Consider the following 27523-nt stretch of genomic DNA (forward strand, 5'->3'; position numbering starts at 1 on the left):
ATTAGCATCAGTCTCACTTCTTCATATCGTTCTCTATACTTTCATTAAAATCGTTTCCGGTTCTGTTGTTCTTGTTTCCAAAAAATAAAAATAAAATGTTAATAATATTATCCTTGAATCCTGAGGAGGGTTTAGCCATTTCTTTGTGTTCCTGATAGGTGTGTGTTATGTATGTATATTGTACAGTATATATGTATATTGTATGCGTGATATGTATGCTGTCCTTGTTTCCCTAAAAGCAAAATGATGGCCAGTTCACGGTGATCCAGTTGGTGGGAATGATGCGAGGCATCGCGGCAGGTATGAAGTACTTGTCTGAGATGAACTACGTTCACCGCGACCTGGCCGCTCGCAACATCCTGGTCAACAGCAACCTGGTGTGTAAAGTGTCTGACTTCGGCTTGTCACGCTACCTGCAAGAGGACACATCTGACCCCACCTACACCAGCTCACTGGTGAGTCTGTTTAGAAATCTCAAACCAGGTCTGCAGCTTATCCATAAAACCTGAGGTGCCCAAGCTTTTTCATTTTTTCCTAGAAAATCTTGCATGAATGTTCTCATCACCATACTTGAAAAAACTTAGGAATGTTTTCAAAACAGCAGACAATTCCTCTTGTCTGTGTACCACTGCCCCGATCTCTTCAGTATTATCTGTTCATTGAGTGTCACAAAGCATGCTGTATGTGCACATTGAGGTACGCATGAACATTAACATAAAAGTCAAATGTGTTTATTCTCTACATTTAATTTTAATGTACATTTTTTTTGCAGATTTAAAATAAAACTAGAAAATGTTATGCTACATATAATTATAAATGAAAAGCTGTGCCAGTTGCATTTTGGTTTCTCATATGGCATGGCGAGCCAAATCAAAGGTCACATTACGGGTGCCAACTTTATCCCCTGGGCCCTAGTTTGGGCATCCCAGACAGTGTAGTTTGGTCATCACAAACAGTGTGGACCCAAAAGACACAAATTAGCATTTTGATGAACAACTCATTAAGAGTTCAAGGTTATCAACTGTGAACACAATTTTTTTTTCTTTCTACAATGAAATGGGCAGTGTTCATGTTTGGTAAATACTCTGTCTACTTTTCTTCTCCTTCATCTTCTCTTTTTTATTCTTTTTCTTGCTTCCACCTTTTTTTAGTTGATTTATTGTTTATGTCAAATGCAATTTCTCTCTTTAAATCAAGAACACCTCTATAGAGTGGCAGCGAAACCTCACTGGATTTGAAAGTTAAATTGTCATTATGTGTCTTTATTGACAAATCATGGTCTCATAATGCCTTGTTTGCTTCTTTATGAGCTTATTTGGATGGGCAGGTTTCGAGGATTATTAACGCACGTGGAATTTTCACGTTGGATTTGCCGCTATGCAAATCCTCGGCTGTAGAACAGATCTTTTTTTAAATGCGTTTGAAATTCACCTGCCCAAGTCTCTTTTTTTACATTGTAAGAATATATATTTGTGTATACACGAGCGCCCTCAGTCACACGCACATTTTTTTTCCCCTTGTGCTTCAAAGGGTGGTATGATTAATAAGATTAATGCTCTTTTTGGCAAAATGTTTTTCTGTTTGATCGGGAAAAAAAACCGGGAAAACCACAACCAAAAGATGTTCCGAAATCTGCTCTGTGAAACTTGAAGTCATACAGGGAGTGTGAGGTGTGAAAAGCTGGAGAGGTGTGATCCTTGAAAGATGTCCGATTTCCCGGAGGAACACAATAATTACCCCCTGTGTCGATTTGAACCCTTGTCAGGTGTAGGTTTGATCGCACTATTTTCATCTGTTCTGGTTTGGGCTTCACTGTGTCCTTGCTTATTTTGATGAATTCCTACTTTAAAATATAAGATATTGTTTTGTGACATAGGGGTACCTGATCTATGGAAAGATAAGTATAAATAAAAATACTCAATAATAAACGCAGGGAAAAAGTCTGCAAATTGCAATAGTGCAAGAAAAAAATGCAAATTGAAAACAAGCAAACAAATATACTAGTATGTATTCTGTGCTTATAAGAGAATTAGAATTATTATTCATTTAACTATTATTAGAAAATGAATACATCAATAATTTCAGTAATACATAAATAAATGGAATTAACACATTCTTAAAATTCTGCTGCTCCCGTCCGTCATTATACCCCCTGTCCTCTACATCTGCCTTTTTAAAACCCACTACCTTCATGTCTTCCCTCACCACATCCATGAACATCCTCCTTGGCCTTTATCTTTTCCTCCTTCATGCTGGCTTCATCCTCAGCATTCTCCTACCGATATACCCCATGTCCCTCCTACATGCACTGTCCCTCTAATAAACTTTCTCATCCTGCCCATCCTCATAATGACAATCTCAGCATCTTCAACTCTGACAATTGTGATCTTATAAGTTTAAAATTTCATCATAACCATTGATCATTGCTGATGCTGTTTTATAATAATTATTATTATTATTGTTATTATTATTATTATTATTGGTAGTAGTAGTAATAGTAGTAGTATTGCTAATAATTCTTTATTTATTTATTTACTTATTTATTTATTTATTTATTTATTAATTCGTTGATTAATTTATTCATTCATTGATTTTCCATTGCATTCTGATATTCATGCTTCTCCTACTTTATGTAAAGGGACATTAATAAGTTTTGTGCATAGAATGCAGACTCTCATCCAACACAATTGTGAACTGACTCTTCATTGTTGTTAAAGGCTGTGAGGTTTGTGCTGCTTTTCTTTTTCATTGACCTATTGACCTTCTCACATGTGTGTGAGCAAGGTTGAGAGGAGTCTGCTGAGGCTTTGGCATTTATATGGCGTCTTTGTATTTTGCACGCTGTTAATTAGTTCTCTGTCAGTGGCCCAGAGGTGGGCTGATCACTATGGCTTCAAACCAGTCAGATACAAGGCTATGGCTCTAAGCCAATCAGCCAAAGCTGAATCTTTGCTGACAGGGCAAGATTGTGGGCTAACTTCTCCCATCCTTCTTTGAATTAATCACCTCTGTCCTGTTATCATTTTTTTTCCTCTATTATATTTTTTTTCCCACATTTCTTCCCATAATTCAATGCGGTCAGCCAATTAGTCTTCTTATACCCAGCACAAGCCAGCAGGAACAGGAGATCTTAATTGTATTTCATTAACCTCCTGGTTCTTATAGAAGAGAGAAATTTGGGAAGAAGGGAATTATCATATTATACTTTACAATCCTCTATAGGTTTATTCCTCTAGGGTAGAACTGTGGAAATATTCAAAGGCTCATAACATACCTTTGACTGGTCCATCCATCTATGCATCTACCTTTTTTATCTGTTTTTGTTACCTATTTTTTATCTATTCATATATTAATTCATTCTTTACACCCATTTAAATATTTGTCTAGCCATATTTATAAAGTTGTTTTTTTTGTCATTAGTCTATTTATCCATCAACCATCCATCCCTCCATTCATCTTAGAAGAATGTCATTCTCTAATCAAACTTTACATTCATTTACATTCTGTATGTCTATCATAAAATTCATACATTATATTGTTTTTAGTAATTTATCTAGTAATCTAGTAAATTTTCAATATGTACACAGTCATCCACCCATCCACCCATCCATCCATCCATCCATCCATCCATCCATCCATCCATCCATCCATCCATCAAATAATCTACCCATGTATTCATTTATTCATCTTTGCAATTTATATATTTCTATCATTAAATTCATACATTTTATTGTCTTTAGTGATCTTTTTACATTTACCCTGTCATCCATCCATCCATCCATCCATCCATCCATCCATCCATCCATCCATCCATCCATCCAATTTATTCATATTAATAGCAATTTATTCATATTAATAGCAATATATCAACTGTTTATCCATAAGTACATCAGGCTATATACTATCTATTATTCATTTTCTTTTATTATATTGTTTTTTTTTTTTTAATCACTATTCTATTTTGCCAATTTATCCATCCATCTATCTTTTCATTCATTCTTCTAGCCAGTCATTTATTTAAGTTTACAGCCAACTGTTTATTCAAATATTAATTTATTAAATTTTTCTTCTCACTCACCAATCCACTATCCAGTCATCCATCCATTTTGTCCCCCATTTTTCTTCTCAGTCTGTAAATTAATGTCAGTCTGCTGGTTTTGCAGTCTGCTCACCACTCCACTATTCTCTTCATCATTCTGCCCAGTTTTTAATAATTATACACTCCTCTGTTCATATTACTCTTCACCACACTGGTCTTCCATTTGCACACAGTTATCTGTCTTTTATAAGTATTCGCATTACTCTAGTCACAAACATTTGCGATTTGATAATGGGGCCTAGTGTGTCAGGGACATAGAAATGGCGAAAGAGTGCTGCAATTTTCAAAATGCATAAAAGAACAAGAAATTATTCCAAAGTGGTTGTCAAATTTAAGCATTCAATGCCATCTAACATCTAACCTGAACACAATTCTATGTTCTAGTGTCCAAAAATACGAATAAGAAATAATGCAAATTTAGTGCACATAGCATGCTATTTAATAGGTAAAAAAGAATAATATTGCATAAGAACCTTAAATACCATAAAGAAATAGTAGCATTAGCACTATAATATCTATATCGTGCATGCCTACCGCAGGTAAGGGTAGCTCAGTGGTTAAGATGTTTTTATCAGAAGGTCATGAGTTCAAATCCCACCACCACTGAGCCCTTAAGCAAGTCCTTAAACTCTTGTATGACTTAAATAATTGGTGAAAATTTTAACGTATGTGCCTTCATGCTGGGCAATGTGTATTTGTTGAATTTACAGGCAGCGATTCTTTCATTTACATGACAAATGTTTCATGTTTAAACCTTATTTTATTTCAGTAAAAGCACTTACGGTCCCGTCTTCTCAGACAAGGGCAGTAAACTTGTTAATAGTGTAATAAAATAGTCATGCTAAACAGGACATGCCCCATGTGCAATAAAACAGTCCTTTAAGCAATCTCAATAAATTTTTATGAATTTTAATGTAATTGTTTCATGTAATTGTAAGATTGAATTGGCATTTGCTTTACACCTCCAGAGTTGGGGGTTCAGAACCCACCTCCATTTTGTTTGTGTGGAGTTTGCACATGTTACTTCAGTTTCCCTCTCTAGTCCTCTAAGCTTGATTCACATTTCTAAATTGTCTGGTGTGTGTGTGTGTGTGTGTGTGTGTGTGTGTGTGTGTGTGTGTGTGTGTGTGTGTGTGTGTGTGTGTGTGTGTGTGTGTGTGTGTGTGTGAGACCCGAGTCCCTCACTTTGTGCCTCGAGTTGCCTGGGATAAACTCCCCTGGTGATCCTGTATAGGAAAACATTTTATTAAAACGAATAGATTAATTGTTATATTTCTGTCATACAAACATTTTGAGGCAAATGCGGGGCACAATTTGGCCTCAATAAAGTTGCTGCTGCATTTTCTATTTGCCAGAAATATAGCAAAAATATAAAGTAAACAAACAAATACATAAATAACATCAGATATCATTAGATAATGTCAGAAGGTGAAGCATTAAGCATTAAGCGTTTATATAATTTTCTACATTTCACTCATCCTTGTTTCTAAATCTATGGATAATATGAAATATCGATCAATTTTAGCACCGTCATGAACTCTTATCTTTGCTTCCTATTTAAAAGTCCTAATTAATAATGCTTAATTAATACAGGTAAAATAAAATACTCCAAAACACACAAAAAATAATTCTATATAAATAATAATAGTAATAATAATAATAATAATAATAATAATAATAATAATAATAATAAAGCAGTGGCTGGGTTCATGCACAGCTCATTGTTATAAGAAATGTTGAATCTAAATCTTGTTCCTTCACACAAGCATAACTTTGGATTACATCTACACCCATGCAGATAGAGCATGCATTTAAACAAATTCTTAAAAAAAAAAATCTCTCGTCAGAATGAATTCATTGGCACTGGCGACGATATTTGCATGTAATCATGTTTACCACTTTCTGCATCTCTGGTTTTCTGTAAAAGCAAAAAAGAAGAAGAAAAGAAAGAAAGAAAGAAAATAAATCTTTCACAGCTGTCAAACTGCTGCTGATATGAAATTCTTTGCTTGTTTAAATAAAAAAACAGAGCAGCATTCATCATTTTACATACAGCATTTATCCATTTTAGATTGGAATACTATAACTATCTATCAGTCATGTAATAAAAAGTATATAGAGAGTGTATACTTTGGATATTCCTTTAGTTTGTTTTGAAGAGGAAAGCTTTTTAAACATCATTGTACAATACATGGCCTAAACACATGCCACTATGAGTCCTGGTTTAAAGTCGTTGTGCCTGATCTCTAAAGAAGATAAATTGGCCATGGTCTCCTGGTCAGAGGAATGTCATTCCCTCTCCTGTCAATCACAACAGCACAGGCCATTCATAGGCATCGGTGAGCTCATGTATGCAGAAGAAGGTAGATAGTGCATGCTACAGAGCATGCTACAGTGCCCTGTGACGCAGCACAATCAGCAGCTCGCTTGAAGATTTGTGATGAGAGATAACAGATGTATGAGCCAGCATCCCCATCCTCTGGTGACAAAAGAAACGACAGCTGCAATCTCTTAAAAAAAAATGCTGCACAAATTCATCTCCGTAATGTTCCTCCAGTTTGGACGTTTCTTCCATAAACTTGCAGAGTGAATTGATATAAAATAAAGTTTGTCTCAGAGTTGGCATCCAGGGTTTCATCCTTTTTTAAAATGCAAGTTGAGCATTTTCTCACCTCTTTTTCTGCATCCCTCAGTCTTGGTTGATAAGTTGTTTGTCCTTTCTTAGGAAGCAAAAAATAAAAAGTAGACGAAGGAGGACAAAGATAAAATAAAAGTCTGTGATGTGCTAGATGATATCTGGAGATCAACAAAGCATGTTAAAACACAAAGAAAAGAAATATTTAACATAAAAGAGAGAGATTATGAATTCCAAGTGGAAGAGTGAACGATACTGTACAGCATGTGGTATTAAGTAATTTCTAGTCTTAGGCGGTTTACCCAAATGTTCCATAAACTTTTGAAACCTCTGAGGTGTGAGTGCATCGTCTGGTTTTCAACTCTGCATCCTGTTTCAAACACAAGGACAAGTCCTTCAGAAAGGAATAAATCGATTTAACCCTGTAAACTCCCAGGGCCTGGCAGACCTGCATTCGCTCCAGTGTTCCGTAACTACATATGAGAGCAGCTCCCTCATTGCACTACAGAATTATACATGGTAGTAACTAAATAAGATGACCGATTATGAATAAGTCAATCATACACCTAGAGTTCAAACAAACATCAGGAGGAATGCGAAGTAAGTTCGGTTATGAGTGGAAGGTTGTTCTCTTGCAGACATACAGAAGGCTGTTGATTCTCTTGGGAGGTGTAAGAAGGAGAAGGAAGGAAATTGAAAGAAAAAAACCAAAGAAAAGATTTTCTCCAATTCTCTCTCTCTCTCACACACACACACACACACACACACACACACACACACACACACACACACACCAATCCACATCTCCTATTTCTTTCTCTTTCTCTCTCTTAATGATGAATGCTGTGGTTGGACGATTTGGTATGTTAAAGTTAAACTATTTACACACAGGTGTGTTTTTTTTTTTTGCTAAACGTTTTAGAAATCTGTGCACCTCAAATGCATTAATTAATAGTACACTGGCTCTTCAGCGCCTTTGTTTGTTTTCAGTCATGAACATGAATTCATATTTCTTCTTCTACTCAATTACCTGCTCATATTTTGTCAACTCTCAAATGAGAGCAACTCTCAACTCTGAGATTAGAGACAGTTTAGTAGGTTTGACTGAAGCATTAAGAAGCGCCTACATGAAAATAAGTTACAAATAATACTGAAATAGTTTTTTTCTGAAATCCTGTCATAGTCACTGTGATGAAATGTTTGTTGGTGGCATCAGTGTTCTTGGATGAGCTTCAGATTCACACAGGACAATTTTTGGCCAAAATGTTGATGCCTGGGGCAAAAATCTCACAAAAACATTATGAAAAAAATAATAATAATCCTTTGGTCATGAGTTAAGGTCATACGGTGTTTATATGGCTTCCTCGCCAGCAGCCAATTTAAAACCTTTGAGCCAAAGAACAGGGCAAAGTGGCACCGCATTTTTGGAGTAGGAGAAGTGTTTTATTAAATTCTCAGTGTGACCACAGCTACTTACACACTCATTCCAAACGTCCCAATAGGACAATGAAATAGAATTGCAAAAACTCACACAAGTACAAATATACACTATAAGGACAAAAGTATTAGGACATGGCTTTTTCCAGCCATATGTGGTTCTAGGACAAACGGAATTGTATTGAATGACTTTGGATGTGGTAGCATTAGATTTCCCCTTCACTTGAACTAAAAGACCCAGAACTGTTCTAGCATGACAATGCCCCTGTGCACAAAGCAAGCTTCATGAAGATATGAGTTACATGAGGTGGAGTGGACCTCAACCCTATTAAACACCTTTGGACTCCTCAACTTACATCAGATAGACAATAAGTACAAATCTACACAAGCATATTTGAAAATCTGGTGGACTATAGTGCCAGAAAAGTGGAGGATATTATAACAGCGAATAGGAACAAAATGTGGAAAAACATGCTTGAACCTTAACATATATGGATGTTATAACCTTTTGTCCATATATTGTAGCAGTGACCATAATTAAATGTATAATTGAATTAATAAAAAAAAGCTCATTATCATTTAATATTGCATTAACAGTTTGAATACATGGATTGTCATACCGTGAGCTACAATGTTACTATGCATGCAAAAGGCTGAAAAAAAGAATTACTTACTACAATAAATAGGCATTCCATGTTATGTTCTTTTCCCCAAGTCATGAATGTTTCCAAAAGAGGTCATAGAGTGTCATGATGTAAGCAAAACTTCATAATTTCCATTCATTATTAAAGTATTTTCGTTGTATATCGTGGCACAGAGACTGTTACAGAATGCAGCCGAGATTTTTTGGGATACTCTTGTATATTGTGCCAAGCACTAATATTAAAAGCCTCCTTATATCACACAACCAGAAAACAACTGTGAGAATCCACTTCCACATTTTCACATTTGACCCACAGAGGTGTGAGCGTGGCAAAAAAGAAAAAAAGAAATAGCACTGGTGCTAATTATAGTAATGAGATACATAGTCACACAGTCGCATACAAACACCCACATGCTGTCTAAAAAAAGCTTTGTAGTCAGGCCTTTATAGGAGTGGATTGCAGCTTATAATCACATTTATTTTAATGGAGTGGGGGTGGGTGGGTGTAGGGGGGTTCTGTCCAAGAATAGAAGAGAAATATGGCTCTTTAACCTGGTTATGACTGACAAGGTCATAATCTAATATTAAAATCCAGAATAGAAAATTGGAGAGAAAGGGACAATAAAGGATTAGGGAAGTTAGGTTTAATTTGAGCCATCAGCCTCAGGGCTTGTGTGTGCATGAGACAGGAAGAGAGAGAGAGCAAAAGAAAGAAAGAAAGAAAGAATGAGCAAAAGAAAGAGCAAAGGAAAGAAAGAAAGAAAGAAAGAAAGAAAGAAAGAAAGAAAGAAAGAAAGAAAGAAAGAAAGAAAGAAAGGAAGGGACTGAAGGTTAAGCTAAAATGCAGACACCTTACCTGATCTAGTTATAGCATAAATATTCCCGCTACTCTTATTGCAACACAAATTGGATTGCGATTTGGAATTAAAGCTGAGTGGAGAGATATGACTAAATTAGATTTGTGCCCATTTGTAAAGTGGCATAATAGCCAGTGGTTAAAATTTGTGCCAGCCTTAACACGCTCGTTTCATATTTATCTACTGCCATTTTAATAGGGATTTGTCATACATGTATAATTGTTGTGCGGGCTTCCAGTACGATATGCCATTGTTCATTATGTCAAATGCAGATATATTATTATATATTTCTGGTGTGTGCTTGTATGTATGTGTGTGCAGCTACTTCTAATACACCACACTCTACACGTTACACACTTAACCATACAATTTTTATTATTATTTTATTTAAAGAGTAATTCTCAGGCCAGACTTAAAATCGCTGCAATTTTCTGTAGATGATTAGTTTTTAATGGGAAATTATGTCTTGCCATATATAATATGACAAGTAACACAATGTTCATTTTCTTTTTAATTGCTATTAATTCATGCTGAATTCATTATTGTGTTATTAGTACGCATGTAGTGTCATCCATGATTCAAGCACATGCAATTGGCACTGGTGTAACTTATTTTGTTTTTATTACTTATTCTATTTTTGTAGAAATTCCACATTTTAGCAAACCGTAATATCACATATCTCACTGCAGTGTCAGGCTCTTTTTATTCTTTGTTAACCAATCATTAAAATGGTGAACAATGAGCATGACTGCCATAATTTCATGTAAAAACATATCGCCTCAGAGCTGCAGTAGTATTGTAATCTGCAGTGGTATTGTTATATAAAGTAAGAATTGTAATCCATTGCAGTATACCATGACCAGAATTATTATTATTATTATTATTATTATTATTATTATTATTATTATTATTAATAAAATAAATAATTGCTTATTAATGATTGTTTGCATTAATTTTAGAAATGTATCATTTATTTGTAGCTTTGCCTATCCAGTTGTCAATTTCTTCTTTACTGAACCATCTCTATTTAACTTGGCTTTAGAGCTTAGCCTTTATTTTTTATTGTAACATGTCAGACACCACTACTGCAGTTGCTCTGATTTTGGAAAAAGGTTTTTGATGCTGATGCGGTGAGACTGAGAATTAAACAGAAACCCAGACCGATGTCCAATATTGATTTAATTCAGAAGTCATGGAGCAAAAACAGCTCCTTTCAGCTCCCTTGGTACAGTAAAGTTCACTGGCTAAGCAAACACAAGCTTGTCTGCTGACATCTGTCTTAAAAACCACCAACCACCTCTTGAAGCCTCCCCTGATATGAAAATGAAAAGTTTTGTGGTTTTTGGCATTAGTATGTTACACTTATGCTTTATATAAAATGCATTTTGTGAATGTATGGTATTTAAAATGTACAGTCTATCAAAAATATGGACCAACAGGCTTGATGACATCATTCTGCACTTATGTTTCACTTTAGATTATACAGTACTATTTGGGACACCTAACCTTTCCAACCATATGTTTCCAAAACTGTTACCGCAAAGCTGAGGCACATTATATCTTTTCCTCTTCTTGAACTAGGAGACCCAAGCCTGTTCTAGCATGACAATGCCCTTGTGCACAAAGCAAACTCCAAAAACATATGATTTACTTGGTATAGAGTGGAAGATCTTGAGTGGCCTGATATTGAGTTTTTCCCTTAATATTATTGAATACCTTTGGGATGAATTAAAAGTGTAACCAGGCCTCCTCATCCTACATCATTACCTGACTTTACTAATACCCTTGAGGCTGAATGAACTAAAATGTCTACGAGCACACTCTCAAGACTTTAAACATATTCCAAAAAGAGTGGGGAACAACAAATGGGGACTAATTAAGAAATGGGATGTTCAAAAAGCACATATGAATTTGATGTGCATGTGTGAGATGTTGATGTATCTTTGGGTGTTTGAATGTGTGTCTTTAGATGTTTAAAATCCTCCATTATCAGCTGAAATCCAGCACATTGTTAATGCTTTGGTTAATGTTCATGGCACTAGCTGTCAAGAATGACTTAGCATGGGAAGTAAACACAAAGCTAAGCTAAACACACTTAGCTATTTAAAAAGAAGGAGGAGCTTCCTGGCTTCATGTTTCAGAAAAAACTTCATGAATACATTCAATAATGCTATGCATTTTAACACACTTTGCTGGTATTTCAAGCACCCAATTCAGACATAAATCTCGAAGCTTTATAAAGTCCTTTCCTGCCACCATAATGCCTTAGGCTTGAATATATATTGGAATATCATTAAACTGTTCATGGCTTATTGTAGCTGCATTTTTTTTATTCGGAATGAGATAGTAATCAAATGCATTTCTGAGTATTCTTAGTATACAGCAACTTTGTTTAGTAGATGACCTACATTGCTCTTTATAAAGATTGTAAAATATAGATATTTATTCTAATGAATGTCGGAATATTTTCTGTTTTTGAGATATAAGATAATATCTGTCCACGTTGAGTCACAAGCACTTCCGCTTTTGTTGCTTCAACCTGTTTTCAGTATTAGTGTTTTTTTAAATAGTTTGTTGATTGCTTGTTCTTGGAATATTTTAATCAAGTCTTTTAAATATATATGGGGGTTAGGAAATGTGAGTTACTAAGGACAGGTGCTAAGATACACATGATCTTCTGTACTCACCCCTCACTCATCGCTCCTTTCCAAAAGAACACACTGTGAGGTGTGTGACGACTCAGATCACAGATGAAGGAGTGCACCTACCACCTGCTTGTCAGCTCAAGACAGTTTACAGCTCTCACTGAACCTGCAAAAAGTCTATGCATGCATCCATCCATTCAACTGTCCACCATCTATCTATCTATCTATCTATCTATCTATCTATCTATCTATCTATCTATCTATCTATCTATCTATCTATCTATCTATCTATCTATCTATCTATCTATCCATCCATCTCTCTCTCTCTCTCTCTCTCTCTCTCTCTCTCTCTCTCTCTCTCTCTCTCTCTCTCTCATTCCTTTAGTTGCCAGTGCCCTACTTTAGTCTTTATATCAACCCCCCTATAGAAGACTTGTATTTTTTCCTCTCTCTCTCATTTGTAGCCCCTTTTCTCATGGAACTGCTGAAAATGAAAGTGTCGCTTTCATGTCCATTTTCTAAGCTGCAGTCTGATTAACCCAGCATACTGTCACTTCTTTCATCTCCCAATCGTATGTATGTGACACCGTGTCCGTGTGTTGCATGTATAATCATAATCATAATAATGTCAGCGAGTAATTCAGCATATCTTCTTCTGAACAGTCCGTCATGAAAATGAAGACTGGACCTTTTTCTAGAACCACTTTTTTTTATGTCAAGGAAATCTGTATATTCCTGTGGCCATTTTCTTTTACCTTTACCTTATATGATTAATCTTTAAAGGATAAAAATAAATACATAAATTGCTAGAAAGATAGAATGGTGGAATGATAGAGTTTTCCATTATGCATGCCTTCCTTCATAAATGCTCATACTGTATATTGTATTGCACACATTTGATTTGTTTATTATGATGGAATGAAATAGGTCATGTGTTCCTATCAGTTTGTTTCTTGTAAACGAACGTTTATCCATAATGAGTGAGCCAGTGGTGACTGTGACAAGAAAAATATCCCTGAGATGACATGAGGAAGAAACCCTGAGAGGAACCAGACCTAAAATGGAACAGATCCTCATCTGGGTGGCACCGAATGTCCATTCATTACAAATCCATCATTGTTGATGTGTGACTGTTCAGTGATAAGCGCGTAAATGCGAAACTCTGCCCCTGAGTCACTGTAGTGGACTGTTAATGTTCATTACTGTCCATCCTCAAAGTTCTTGAGTTGCTCCACAAATGACAAATGAAAATTCAGCTGTCCCAATAATTTTGTTCATAGAGTGTATTTATATTAATGATATGAAGATATATAAAAAAAATATTAACACATGTTGGTTTCTTTTTTAATCTTTTTTCATTTCCTAAAATAAAACAGCTTAAGAAATGAGAGGAAATAAATGTGTGTGATTTATAATTTCAGCATCTTCTCTTTAATCTGACAGCTCTGAATAAAATATAATTAATTTCATCCAGCCTCTTATCCTCATCTGCCTTTTCCCCTTTTTTATGCCGAGTTGTGCTGGGAAGAAGCAATGAATGCAGCAGGGGATATTTCACAGTATTGAAGAGGCAAAGCTGGAATCAAGAGATAGAGACAGGAAAATTTGAAAATGATGGACAGATAGCTGGCTGGCCGGATAGATGAACGGATGGATGGATGTCAGCTGGATACTGTGGATTTGTATCTAAGATGCTGCTGTTGCTGCTGTTATCATAAAACAGAGTTTACTTCTCATTCACAGTATTCTCGTACTAAAAATATATTTTTAGCACTCATTTTTTCAAATATATATATATATTTTTTTTCCCTCAATGATATACAATTGTCAGAAAGTAATAATTTGTAATCCTGCTATCTGATGTGCTGGTGACTCTTGTTGGCTTAAATTTGCTCGTATGTGATCTACATCTTTTCCCAGATTTTTAGCTGCTATAACACTACACAAATTACATTCATTTTGATAAATGACAAATTATCGCCTAGAGTTCAGTGATGCAAACATCCAACAGGGACCGAGTGATCTGTTTCTACTCTATTTCATCATTTTTTTTGCTCATCATCTAAACAAAGGCAGATATGAGTGGGAAAGTGGTGGTTAAGAAGAGATTTTATAGACTTTAATATTGATTGCATCACTCATACTTTTACAATATATACACATAGGTGCAAAAAGTGAAACCATCTTACTCTAAATAAACAAGGCAGAGCTTCAGGGAACATAGATTGCAAAGAACAGACTAAAAGGTTCAAGGTCAAACTTCTGGAAAAGGGCAGAGTCAGTGTCTCAATGACACAACCAACAAACACCCTGTGTCTAACATCTTTCCCTCATTTCCTGTGCACCTGTGCATGTCCAGCTGTTCCCCTCTAGCAGGGGTTTTGGCTAGAGTTTGCGTGTGTGTGTGCGTGTGTGTGTGTGTGTGTGTGTGTGTGTGTGTGTGTGTGTGTGTGTGACTGTCAATCTGTCTGTCTATCTGCCTGCATGTCTGTCTGTCTTAAATGTAGTTCTTCATTCCTCTTTGACCAGTTGCCAGTCCATGTGTTGAGCCAATTGGCTTTATTCAACTCAAAGCCAAAATCAACACACTTTGTGTGTATTTGTGTATGCTATGACATAAATTGAAATATTTGGAATAGTTGTGAACATGTGTGGGGAAAAAAAAAGCTTTAAATGAAATGTTAAAGGTTCTTTGACAGGTGGAATATTACCCACAATATAGTGTTTAAAGTTACAGCATATATTGTACAGGGTATATATATATATATATATATATATATATATATATATATATATATATATATATATATATATATATACTGTATATAAGACATGTTTGAGTGTATGTATATTTATATGATTGTATGTAAGTAGTTCAGGAAGCCCCATATATTCGTTAAAACATAAAGAAATCCATAGAGATGTGATAAGGAAAAATCATGCTCATACTTTTGGGTTAAAACAGCTGGCATTTCCCAGAGCATGTTAGTCTATGAAAACTCTAATTAATAAACACAAACATCACTCACTGCGTCATTCATAATATCATTCGAATGTAACATACACACAAGTATTCAATTCACTTCAATTCAATTCAAATCAATTCAATTCATTTGTATTTTTGTAACACTTTTAACAATGGCCATTGTTTCAAAGCAGCTTTAAACAAATAATGCTATAATAAATAATAAATAAGAATAGCAAACTTCACAAGTCCTACAATTATTTCTTGAAAACAATAAAACATAGAGCAATGATTTAAATTTATCTGAATGCATGATGTCTTCTCACTGACTTTCATACATTCATTCTCTTGTTGATGTTTTCTTCTCAGGGAGGGAAGATCCCGGTGCGGTGGACGTCTCCGGAAGCCATCGCGTACAGGAAGTTCACCTCAGCAAGCGACGTGTGGAGCTACGGCATCGTCATGTGGGAAGTGATGTCGTTTGGCGAGCGGCCGTACTGGGACATGTCCAATCAAGATGTAAGTAGGGTAAAGCATTGACATAAGCAGAATTGCATCAACGAATATAAGAGTGGCCCACAGCGTGCATTATGCATAGCTAACCAATGTTGTTGTTTTTTTATTTGTTTCTGCTTAAAGCTTTTATTATTCATATTTTCTTTTTTGGTATAAATGCTTTGTGATATAAAATTCAGCCTTTCTTTTGCAGTGTTTGCCCATTGTCTTAATAGCACAAGACGTATTATACATTTGAGCTTGTAAATTTTATATCAAAAAGTTAAATTGAAAAAGTATTGGTCTTGTATACAAATATATAGTGTTCATAAGAACAAACTATGCAATTATGAGCCGGAGTGATGCAGCTGAGGTTGAGGAACTGCAAGTGCAGTGGCATAGTTCACACACACACGCACACACACACACACACGCACGCACGCACGCACGCACGCACGCACGCACACACACACTGACTGACTGACTGACAATGCTGGCTGATTTTTATAACCAGTGTTGTTCATTGCATCTGGGGAGACTGAAAAAAAAATATATAATTTTTTAAAGAAACCCGAAAATGAAAAGCATTAAAAACAGCTGAAGGTGTGTGTGTGTGTGTGTGTGTGTGTGTGTGTGTGTGTGTGTGTGTGTGTGTGTGTGTTGTATGTAATGCATATTTGTTTTTTTTAGTTACATCTAGAATGGCACTAAAAAAAACCTTTCATTTGGTGCTTGTAATCACTTTGAGCAACAACTGTTTAGTTTACATCTCTCTCTCTCTCTCTCTCTCTCTCTCTCTCTCTCTCTCTTTCTCTTTTTTTCTCTTTTTCTCTGTCTCATTGTCAGCTTATAACACACAACATGAGCAATGTAGCAGCTGTTTAACCCCATGCTCATGTAATGCAACACAGCATCCCTGCATCTCAGGGACTATGGGCAGAGCAAGTGTATTGATTGCATTGTGTGTCTATTTACGTGCTCACAATGATGGGATGGGATGTGTTCTATGAGATAACTGTGTGTGTGTGTGTGGGGGTGTTCAGGGTAAGATTATATGGTCTGGTGTGTGTGGCAGATGCAAGGATCAGTCTCTTAGGGTTGTTCACGTGTGTTAGAGAGATAGCATTTGTGTTTTGGATGTGTTCCTGCTGTTTTGGTGTGTGTGTGTGTGTGTGTGTGTGTGTGTGTGTGTGTGTGTGTGTGTGTGTGTGTGTGTTAATTTTCCCCACTCTCCTGCAGCTGTACACAGTGGGAGAGATCCAGAGCAGTGAGCCAAACACACAGATGTTACAATCTTATTGCCAGGCTACACACACACACACACACACACACACATACACATACATAATAATAAATAAATAAATGTACGTATACACATACAAGCTTACATTTAAATGAAAAATGGACCTGACAAACACACATACTTCATGTTTGTTTTTTGTGTAAGTGCACATACACACACACACACACTCACCCACCCACACACAACTATATATCTTGTCAAACAATAGCTACATACCACCCATAAAATATGCTTGCTAGTGTGTAAGGACTGTACACACACTGCTGCACTGCTGAGGCATCACAGTTGACAGCTGAGTTTGTGCTCATCACATTCAGCCCTCACTGTGAGAAACTAAATCAGAACTAAATCTCTCAACCAGAATGAACACCCAGGGAGAGAGAGTGTGTGTGTGTGTGTGTGTGTGTGTGTGTGTGTGTGTGTGTGTGTGTGTGGTGTGTGTGTGTGTGTGTGTGTGTGTGTGTGTGTGTGTGTGTGTGTGTGTGTGTGTGTGTGTGTGTGTGTGTGTGTGTGTGTGTGTGTGTGTGTGTGTGTGTGTGTGTGTGTGTGTGTGTGTGTGTGAGTGTGTGAGTGTGTTTTGTATAATGGTCACTTTATTGAACTGTACCAATGTTGTACTTGTATTGTACAGATACTAAATATTTCAACCAGAATGAACACCCATTGTGTGTGTGTGTGTGTGTGTGTAAGGGGGGTGTTTTTTGTGTAATGGTCAATCAAAGTGTACCTATGTTGTATTCTACAGCTATATTTAATGTGATGTGTGTGTACATTTGTGTGCTTTGTATAATGGTCACTTTATTGAACTGTACCTATGCTGTTCTTTTATTCTACAGCTATATTTAATGTAATGTATGTGTGTGTTTGTGTGTGTGTGTGTGTAGGTGATTAACGCTATAGAACAGGACTATAGGCTTCCAGCGCCGATGGATTGCCCAACCGCTCTGCACCAGCTCATGTTGGACTGCTGGCAGAAAGACCGAAATGCTCGGCCACGTTTTACTGATATCGTTAGCACGCTGGACAAACTCATACGCAACCCAACGAGTCTAAAGGCTGTTGCTAGCATGCCGTCTATGTGAGTAGATTTTGCATGTGCATGCACACACTTGTCAATCTCATCTACCTGCATAGGGTGTGTCAAATTCCATATATTCATACATACACCCAAGTTTATATTTATATAAGGAACATTAACCTTGTGTGTGCTTTTTTTTAAAGATTTCTCTGTTGTAGCATATCCTTATGTGTACGATTCCTGTAACATGACATTATGTCAGCATTTTTCATTTATTATACATTAATTACTAGGTTTTCATGAGACGTTAGTACCTGTTTTCCCTTAGTGTGCATTATAGCAGCTATAAACAGTAGTTCCCTCACCACCTTTCTTTACATATCCAAGTGATGTTAGAAAGCTGGGCTTAGAGCACAGGGTCAGCCATGATACAACATCCCTGGAACACAAGGGGTATAGGGCCTTGCTCATGGGCCTAAGGGTGGCAGCTTGGTGTTGCTGGGGCTTGAACCCCCAACCAACCAATGAATAACTCAGAGCCTAAACCACTGAGCTACCACGTCCCCCTGGTTAAATTAGCCCTGCACTGGCATCGGAGACTCCTTCCATATATAAACTAATATAATAAATACTAATAAAATATATATGATATCTTAAAGACTGTCATATATAGGAAAAACATTTTCCATTAGGTTTTGGTTTATGCGAAGAGTCTGCTATAGAAGTCCCTGTGGTTGAGTGGTTACTATGGAAACGGTAATATATTGGAACAAGCTCATGCATATAAACTTGATTTGCTTTCGCATCCGGTACGACTGTCAGAACTGCGCTTCTAGAAAATTATTCAAGAGTCACAATCGAGAGCTCGGCATCGCTGTGGTGAAATAGAAGCACGACCATGCACAGAAACAGTGCGGTACACGCTCGTTTCAAGAAAAATGCATTTGTATTTATTTATTTATCTTTTTGTCCTGAAAACCTAATTATCTCCTTTTAATAAAATGACTAAATCTCAGTTAAAATGCAATAGTTTTTCTTTTGTTTGTTTTATTTCATTGCTTCTCCCAGAAAATGTCTGCTCCATGTTTATAAATGGCTTTAATTTTGTTTTTGCGTAAAGAAGTGAAGAAGTTGGGGGGAAAAAGTAGATACACAGGACACATGTCCAAGTTGTTAGTCAGTGGAATGGAAAACAGTGTGTCCAAATCCAACTTTATTCCAGCATACTGTATTTCATAGTTTGCATCAGAAAATCAAAAAATTTATATTTCATAGCTGCTGAAAGCTGAAATGTGCTGACAAGAAACGGTGGTTTATTAACCCAAATATGTGGGGAAAAGCTACACTACACTACACTAGTACATGTGCTGTGTTGTGTAGAATGCATTTAAAGTGATATGTTGTTTGTTTTTAAAGATCACCTTTATCCACCTGCATTTCTGACACACTGTATTTCACTTAAATGGTTTACCCTCTGAAGGTGGAATGATCTGACAAGTTTTGTACTTACTGCAGATTCCTTTACACTTCAGAGCTTTTCAAACTTGTTTACAGTTGTGGGACACCTTTAAATCTACAATAAGGTTCCCGAGACTTTATTGGACACAGATTTATATTGTATACATAATATTATTCAGATATTAATTGTATTATGTAAATGTGTACAATCATGTTTGAGTGGCTTATTTCCTCTACCCCACATCAACTTTCCACTTACAGGGTACATTTTTATATATTGTCATTTGACAAGTTGAAATTAATTCTAGGCTTTTTTTTAATTATTATTTACTGTATATTTTGATACTTTTGAATGATTGAGAATTAGATTAAACCCATTAATTTAGGGAAGCAGTCAAACAGGCAGAAAATGTTGAAAATGAATAGTAAATTGAATGCAGTTCATAATTATGTGTTGTGATTTACATTAACAGCAGTAAGAAAATTCTTCTATGAATAGCAGAATTCAAGTTAACTTTATTAGTATCTTTTAAAAAAAGAACAGGACTGGAAAAGCAATTCATTAATAAAAACATGTACGGATTAAAATGTTAAATGTAACATGATTGAGACAAAGACAATAGTACAGAAGTAAAGGGTGTTTAGTCAGGTACTGATGTAGGGTTAGGATTTCTTGGCTGCAGTCAGCATTCCAATTCATCCCAAAGGTGTTCCATAGGGTAAAAGTCAGAGCTCTATTGCAGGACAATCAGAATCTATAACACCATGTATTATTGTAGATATACTTTTGTCCATAAAGTGTAGTTAGAGCAAACAGTTTGAGGTCCTACATCAGAACATCTCACCAAAAATAGAGTGACAATGAAAGAATAATACACAGATTAGACATTTTATGGTAACAAACACAATAGCACAACATATAGCACAGGTATTTCAGTAGTCTATCTCTACACTCTGTATTAAACAATGTACACTATAATATGTACTCATAGTAGTAATAGTTTGTATATTATAATAATAAACAAATTATCATTTGTTATACTATAGTCATGTGACCATTTGTGGAGTATTTTGCACAGTTTTTAAAATCTAAATAATTCAATATTTGGTGGTTAAAGTAAAAATAAATAAATCAATTTTAGCAGGAGAAACTTAAACTAAAATGTTAGCATTGATTTTTAGAGCACAATATACTGTCAATGCCCTCACACAGAAAATAGCAAACATTTTATAGCAAGAAAAATGATCCAAAACTGATACCCTTTCCATGAACTACAAATGCAAATGTATTATGACACCTTTAATGAGATGGAAGATGAATCCAAAACAATATTTAAAAAACATTATTAAAATAACAGCATTCAGTTGATTAACGAGCTTTGACTAGGACAAATGAGATCAAAAACAGGAACAAAAAAAAAAAAAAGTCCAACAAAGTCCGTAAATGTAAAAAAACCAGGTAATAATTTGCATCGCTTTGTTTTTAAGTGTGAGTGTGTGTCTATTTGTGCACATCTGTGCCCAATCAGAAGCAGGAAGACTAAGAGCAGGTAAGAGTGGTTGTGTGATGGTAATTTCAGTCTATGGCAGCCATATTGATTAGCAGTGGCAGTTAGTGGGACCTGGAGTATCGACTGGGATGAGATCTGACAACTGTTTACAATTATTATGTAATAAACAAACAAATGTAATTTTTTTACATTTAGTCACAAATATCATTTACTTTATATTAACATAACAAGATTATATATTAACAAGATCTTTACATATTCCAAAGATTAAGGTGTGCAGGATGCCTCAAATATTGACACATTGCACACTAATATGTAAATGCTAATGTTGTTCAAATACTGCATATTACATACTGTTGCACAGGGTTTGTATAAATAGTATGTCCAGTATGTAATTTATGACCATTGCTGACTGACATTACTGACATAATTACAGAAGCTCATTTTTTTACATGCATGAATGTTTTCCATATTCGACTCAACTTTGGATTAGAAATTATGCAATTGTGCCTCTATATCTCTAAGTGACTATTTCAAATTCAAAGTGAATATTGAGGGATTTTACAATTCTTACTTTTATTTCAGGGTTGAGTGATTTTATTGCTTTATTGACGTTTACTTTGTCTTGCAGCTGTGAAATATAAAACAACTGCGAGTTAATATTAGATAAATTTACATCTTTGAACTGTAAGTAATACAAGGCAATTGTGACTTAATGGTTAAAACTACAATGCAAAAGCACTCTTTTCAGTGTAAACATGACACTATGGAATATTGTGAAATGGGTAGATAATATCCTAATAAATAAGAAGCATAAAGTCATACTAACTAGCAGATTTAATAGCTTACCATATATACAGTACAGTATATAGTATATATAATATATTATACATTGTCACAAAAAAAAATCCCTATCTATTTATGGTGTTGCATTTTGATACTGTCAGCCAAAGTAGCATATGACCTTCTGCTAATAATATGAAATAATTAATGTCTTATTTCCCTTTTTCAACAAGTTCAGAATTTGCAGCGTTGTCTTTTTTGTGAACTGAAAACTATCTTACCCACTCCCTTCCTGTCTGTCTCTGCAGTCCGTCTCAGCCGCTGTTGGACAGGTCTCTTCCTGACTTCAACACCTTCAGCTCAGTGGAAGACTGGCTGTCTGCTATTAAGATGTCTCAGTATAGAGACAATTTTCTGAACTCTGGCTTCACTTCCCTGCAACTCGTTGCCCAGATTACTTCAGAGTGAGTCTATAGATTGTTATAATCATGACATATTACTGGGGGGAAAAAAATAAAAAATAGGGCAATCCAGTGCTCAGTCAAGGTGGCTGGACATATATATATGCTGAAACACTTATATCTTCACAATGAATGTGTCAGAAATGATTCTTAGGAAGTGTTCAGGAAGCTGCCAGTTCAAAAATACATCTAAATAGAATAAAAAAACCAGGGAAGACATTGTCGTGTTATTATTATTATTATTTTTTTTTTGGCAGCATTATTCTTTTGCTTTCTAGCGATTTTATTATTTACCCAACAGAAGGTATTATTTATTAACCACATGCATTTATTATATTTATTATAAATGACACATCTAGTCACGACTAGTTAAACACATAAAAAAAGCATCACCACGGTTCATAAAATCTTATAAATAACATTCGTGTGTGTATTTGGCATGTGATAATTCTTTGCTCATAGTTATGATGTAATTTCACAATGTCTACATAGAATATCAATTACAATGAACACATAGCACTGTTAAATTCTAAATTTTGATTTGTGTTTAAGTTTTTCTTACATTTTTAATAACAGTATGGTCTGTTTGAAAATGTTGTTGTTTAAATAGTAACTCCTTTACTGTGATTTATACAGCAGATACTCAATATACCGTATTTTTCGGACTATAAGCCGCTACCCCGCTTTTTCCCATGTTTTGAACCCCGTGGCTTAAACAAAGAAGTAGCTAATTTATTCATTTTTCCTGGGTTTTTTCCCAGTTTCACAAACTTCAAGGCAAAAAACTGAACCCCATAACATTAGACCAATGAAATTTCCGAACGGAAACGAAAAAACACACCTCACCTGTGTTCTGAGCTGCACGGCATCAGGAGAAAAAACTTCCATCGGGTGATTTTTAAACGCACGGCGATGCCAAAAGATAAACTCCCGAGAGAAATAGTTGTGAAAGGAAGGAGGAAGACAGTGAACAATGACTTTCTTGGTCGGCTACTGTTTAGATACAAGCCATTGTAATGCGTTGAGTCAGGGTGAAGGGATAGCTCGCTTCTGGCAGGCTATTCCCAAAATACCGCTATGCTCCTAAAGGAAGCGCAACATATTTCACCTGTTACACCGTGTGTAACGTGTCTTTCGTTAAAGCCTGTGTGAAGTACATTGGTGTAGACACCTGCTGCTTATAGACAGGATGCATTTGGAAGGGCATCCAGCGTAAAAACGTGCCAAATCAAACATGCGGATGGTCCGCTGTGGCGATCCCTAATGGGAGAAGCCGAAAGAACATCAATGTGAAGGAACAACTGGTTATAACTTCTATAATCTAACTGCTAACAGGAACTAAGCTCAGTGGATTTTTTGTAAAATGAAAACACATGTAAAATTACAAGACTGTATAATGTAACACCATTTAAAAGTAACTATAAAGGGAATACATATGACGTTTCTGTAATTACTGGTAATCACTGGGAAATTTCAAATTGAAATACTGTTTTTTGGGAAAATCATTAACTTCCCTACTGTAATGTTTCCAATAAAAACATGTCCTGTCAGTATGGTTTTAGGAAAATAATTTGGTTTATTCCTTATGTTTATCATGCAATCGTGCCTAGTGCAAGTGTAAGAAATGACAGTAATATAAGCAGTACAGTGCAGAGATGTGAGTTGGCATTGGCAATTTGACATTGCGTGAGGTTAAATCATAAGAGAAACTGCTGAAAGAAAGAAAGTTTGAGCATGTGTGATCGATCTATCTATCTATCTATCTATCTATCTATCTATCTATCTATCTATCTATCTATCTATCTATCTATCTATCTATCTATCTATCTATTTTTCTATCTATCTATCTATAATTGCACCCAAAACACTTTCCTAGAGCCGTTTTTCCAAATAGACTGCATGTGGGGTGGGTGGTTTCAGTAACAATTTCAATCTAAGGTGTAACTGTTTAAGGGGTAAACAGATAGTAGATATCAGGAGACAGAATGTGACCTGTGATAGCCATTTTGCAATTATTACTGTCCAAAGCCTTACTGATCTACTGTAGGAAAATATCTTCTTCCTTCCAGTTTGAAAAAACTTTAAATGATATTTCACTGTAACCTACTATTACCCTTAACTATTCAATGTCTGATAGTTTTTTCAACTGTGAAAGCTTGAAGAAGCTAAGCATAAGCAAGGAACTTGCTGTAATCATACATTCCTGACGCGAATGAAGTATTTCATCTGACACTAAACAATTCTAGGGAGGCAATTTTTCTTCAGTCTCTTGACACACTTGTGAAGATCAGAAGCTGTGATGAGCAGACTGCTTTTGTTAGAAGTGAATTAGTGAACCTAGGCTTAATGACTCACAGGAGTGCAGGCACACGCACACATACACACACATACACACACAGCTTTCATCTGCTTCTATAGTCAGGAGTGTGGGGGAGTTTTATTTTATTTTATTTATTTTGTTTGTGTTTTATTTATTATTGTTCTTTAAAAGTGTTTTTCCTCTATGAGAATCTTCCTCTCTATACCTTTAGAATTTCTCTCATTATTCTTCTCCGCATCTCTCCTTTTACTTCTTTTTGTCTGTGTGTTTCTCTATGGATCCATTGCTGTCTTTCTACAAGCCCTCATTTACTAAGACCCCTAATTGGAGACATAAATAGTCAGTGTTTTGTGGGTGATTTGAAAAAGGAATAATAGTGTGATTTATGTCACATGCAAAGCAGTGAAAGAAAACAATATGTAAATCAATATTTTGTGCTATTATTTATTGGTGGCCATTAGTAGTTTAGAAGGGAAACTTGCCAGATATTGTATTTTTATAACAGTTTGATTTGACATAGTAGACCACGTCAGGGGGAAAATTACAAGAAAATAGGAAAATAAAAGTAAAAGTAAGTTCCCTTTCAGGAACTCGAGCTGCATCTGCAGAGCTTTGGGAACACTTCTGCGTTGTCCACGCTCTGAATCTCGTGTGTAATCAGTCCAATGAAAAGTGTGGCATGGATTGATACCGGCGCTAGCGTCTGTTTCTTTTTGAAGCACTCTGTGTGTATGTAAGCGACTAACAAACTAAGATTAAAATCGGGTCTTGTCCGCCCCAGTGTCATACTTTTTTGCATTTATCTTTTTAGCAAGCTGGTCTGTTAAACCTGCCATACTCAATGCTTCAGGGCCTGGTCAACTCTAGTGAATGCCCTCCCTGTTTCCGCCCGGTACCTCAGCAGACTTGGAGGGTTTACCGCCGTTCAGGAGGCCCTAGCTCTGGCTCCAGGCACACCGAAGGTCTCAAGAAACTGGTTCCCATAACAATAAGGCTCTGGTCATGATACATAGGAAGTTTATGAGGTTTGCTTTCAGGGTCGAAGCTTACCAATGCCGGGTCCTTCCGTTTCGTCTTTCCCTCTCACCCTGCACCTTCGGGGCAACTGCATTCTAGATTATATCAACAATTGGCTGATACTGACTGAATCGGAGCAGCTGGCAGTCCAGCATCAAGATGTCATTCTTGCCCACATGACGGAGCTGGGTTCAGACTGAATGCCAAAAAGAGTGAGCTTTCTCGATTACTGAGAACCACCTATTAGGCGTAGTATGGGATTCGACAGTTATAAAGGCACAGCTCCCCGCTTATGTCAAATCCATACTTATGGCCATCAAGAGAGTGAGGGAAGGCCAGTCACTCACTGTAAAGCAGCTTTAAGACTGCTGGGTCTGAGGGCGGCAGCATCCAATGTGATTCCACTTAGCCTCTTGCACATGAGACCTCTCCAGTGGTGGCTTAGAGTCCAAGGGTTCTCTCTGTAGGGCAATCCAGTACTACGTGCCTTAGATGTGTAGAGAGATCCTGGGTTCCTGTCTTAGTCCCTGTGCTGGAAGTTCCTGGTCGTCTTGTAATGCTTATGCGTCCCTCATGGGCTGGGGAGCGGTCATAATTGGCCTGCGATCTCGCCTTCTATACAAGCTGGCACATCAGATCCTCTTGTGTGCCCAGGGGAAGCTGCTCTCCTTGTGTGCAGCATATATCCCAGTCCACTTAAACGAGGGAGCAGATGCCCTTTTGAGACAAGGGCCGGGCCCGGGGAATGGCAACTCCAGCCTGACTCGAGAGACATCGCATTGTGACTCGAGAGACATCGCACTGTCCCCTCTTGTTCTCTAGGACACCCCTAGCCACTCTAGAGCTGTACCCAATGGTACAGAGTCCTTGGGCTGAGGCTGTGTCTGTACGCCGTTCCTGATGTTGCACTGCATTTCGGGAGTTATGGGTGAGCTTGCCGGGATGGAGTCTGTCTCCTTCCAGTGGCTCCAAAGTGGCTGGTCAGGCCATGGTTTGTGGACCTGGTAGCCCTTTTAGAACACCCTCCCTGGGAGATTCCTCTCAGGAGGGATCTTCTCTCTCAGGCAGGCGGCACAGTATGTCACTCCTGCCCAGAGCTGTGGAAGCTGTGGAGCTCCTAGCCTCCAGTCTCTCCACCAAGGTGGAAGAGACCATTTGCCAATCCAGAGCTCCCTCCATTAGGAGGTTGTACACTGTGATATGGTGCCTGTTTATGGCATGGTGCAATCTACACCATTTGGATGCCTTCCTCCTGGCCATTCTCTCTCTCGAAAGAGAGTAGGAAATCTTCAAGCCCTTTCTGTGGCCCCCTCTTTACTGGTGTTTACTCCAGGCATGGCCAGTGCCTTTCTTTACCCTAGATCAGTTTATGTTATTCCCTAGGTACCCTTGGTCGTCCCACGACCTGTTATGCTCCAGGCATTCTTCCTCTTCCTTTCCAGGCCCCAAACCAGGAAAAGCTGAACCAACTGTGCCTGGTGTGAGCACTGGACATATACCTCCCTGTGGAACAGCAGACCCCTTTTCTTTCGGGGTCAGAGCTTACTCGACCCGGAGTGTGGCAGCCTCCAAGGCTTTGTTCTCTGGAGTTTCTCTCCAAGACATCTGCAATGCTACGGGTTGGTCCACCCCGCTGACCTTGTCAGATTTTATAGCCTTGACCTTAGTGCCACTCCTGGCCCCTCAGTGCTTCGGCTTAGCTTACGCTTACATTGTGGGTGTCAGTATTATGAAGTTATCACGGGCTTGTAAACCCACAAAACTTTTGCACCTACTTTTCTTCTCATTTTGTGTTTTTTTGTTTTGTTTTTACAGCATCTATTTGTGCTTGTCTTTCTCTTTTTTTTGCTGCCATGCTTGCTTTGCTCTTTTTATT

The 27523-nt window shown here is 36.9% G+C and overlaps 1 protein-coding gene across 1 annotated transcript in view; it reads left to right on the forward strand.

Annotated features, from left to right (window-relative positions):
• The window catches only part of LOC124402813 (ephrin type-B receptor 1-B), a 320170-nt gene that overhangs the window by 291250 nt on the left and 1397 nt on the right, over positions 1 to 27523 (forward strand). The window contains exons 12-15 of the mRNA XM_046876081.1: positions 240 to 455; positions 15651 to 15800; positions 17964 to 18157; positions 22158 to 22313. Coding sequence (XP_046732037.1) covers positions 240 to 455; positions 15651 to 15800; positions 17964 to 18157; positions 22158 to 22313 — 716 coding nt within the window. The remainder of the gene's footprint in view (positions 1 to 239; positions 456 to 15650; positions 15801 to 17963; positions 18158 to 22157; positions 22314 to 27523) is intronic.

The sequence above is a fragment of the Silurus meridionalis genome, chromosome 20 (assembly GCF_014805685.1).
Source record: "Silurus meridionalis isolate SWU-2019-XX chromosome 20, ASM1480568v1, whole genome shotgun sequence".
Classification (NCBI taxonomy): domain Eukaryota; kingdom Metazoa; phylum Chordata; class Actinopteri; order Siluriformes; family Siluridae; genus Silurus; species Silurus meridionalis.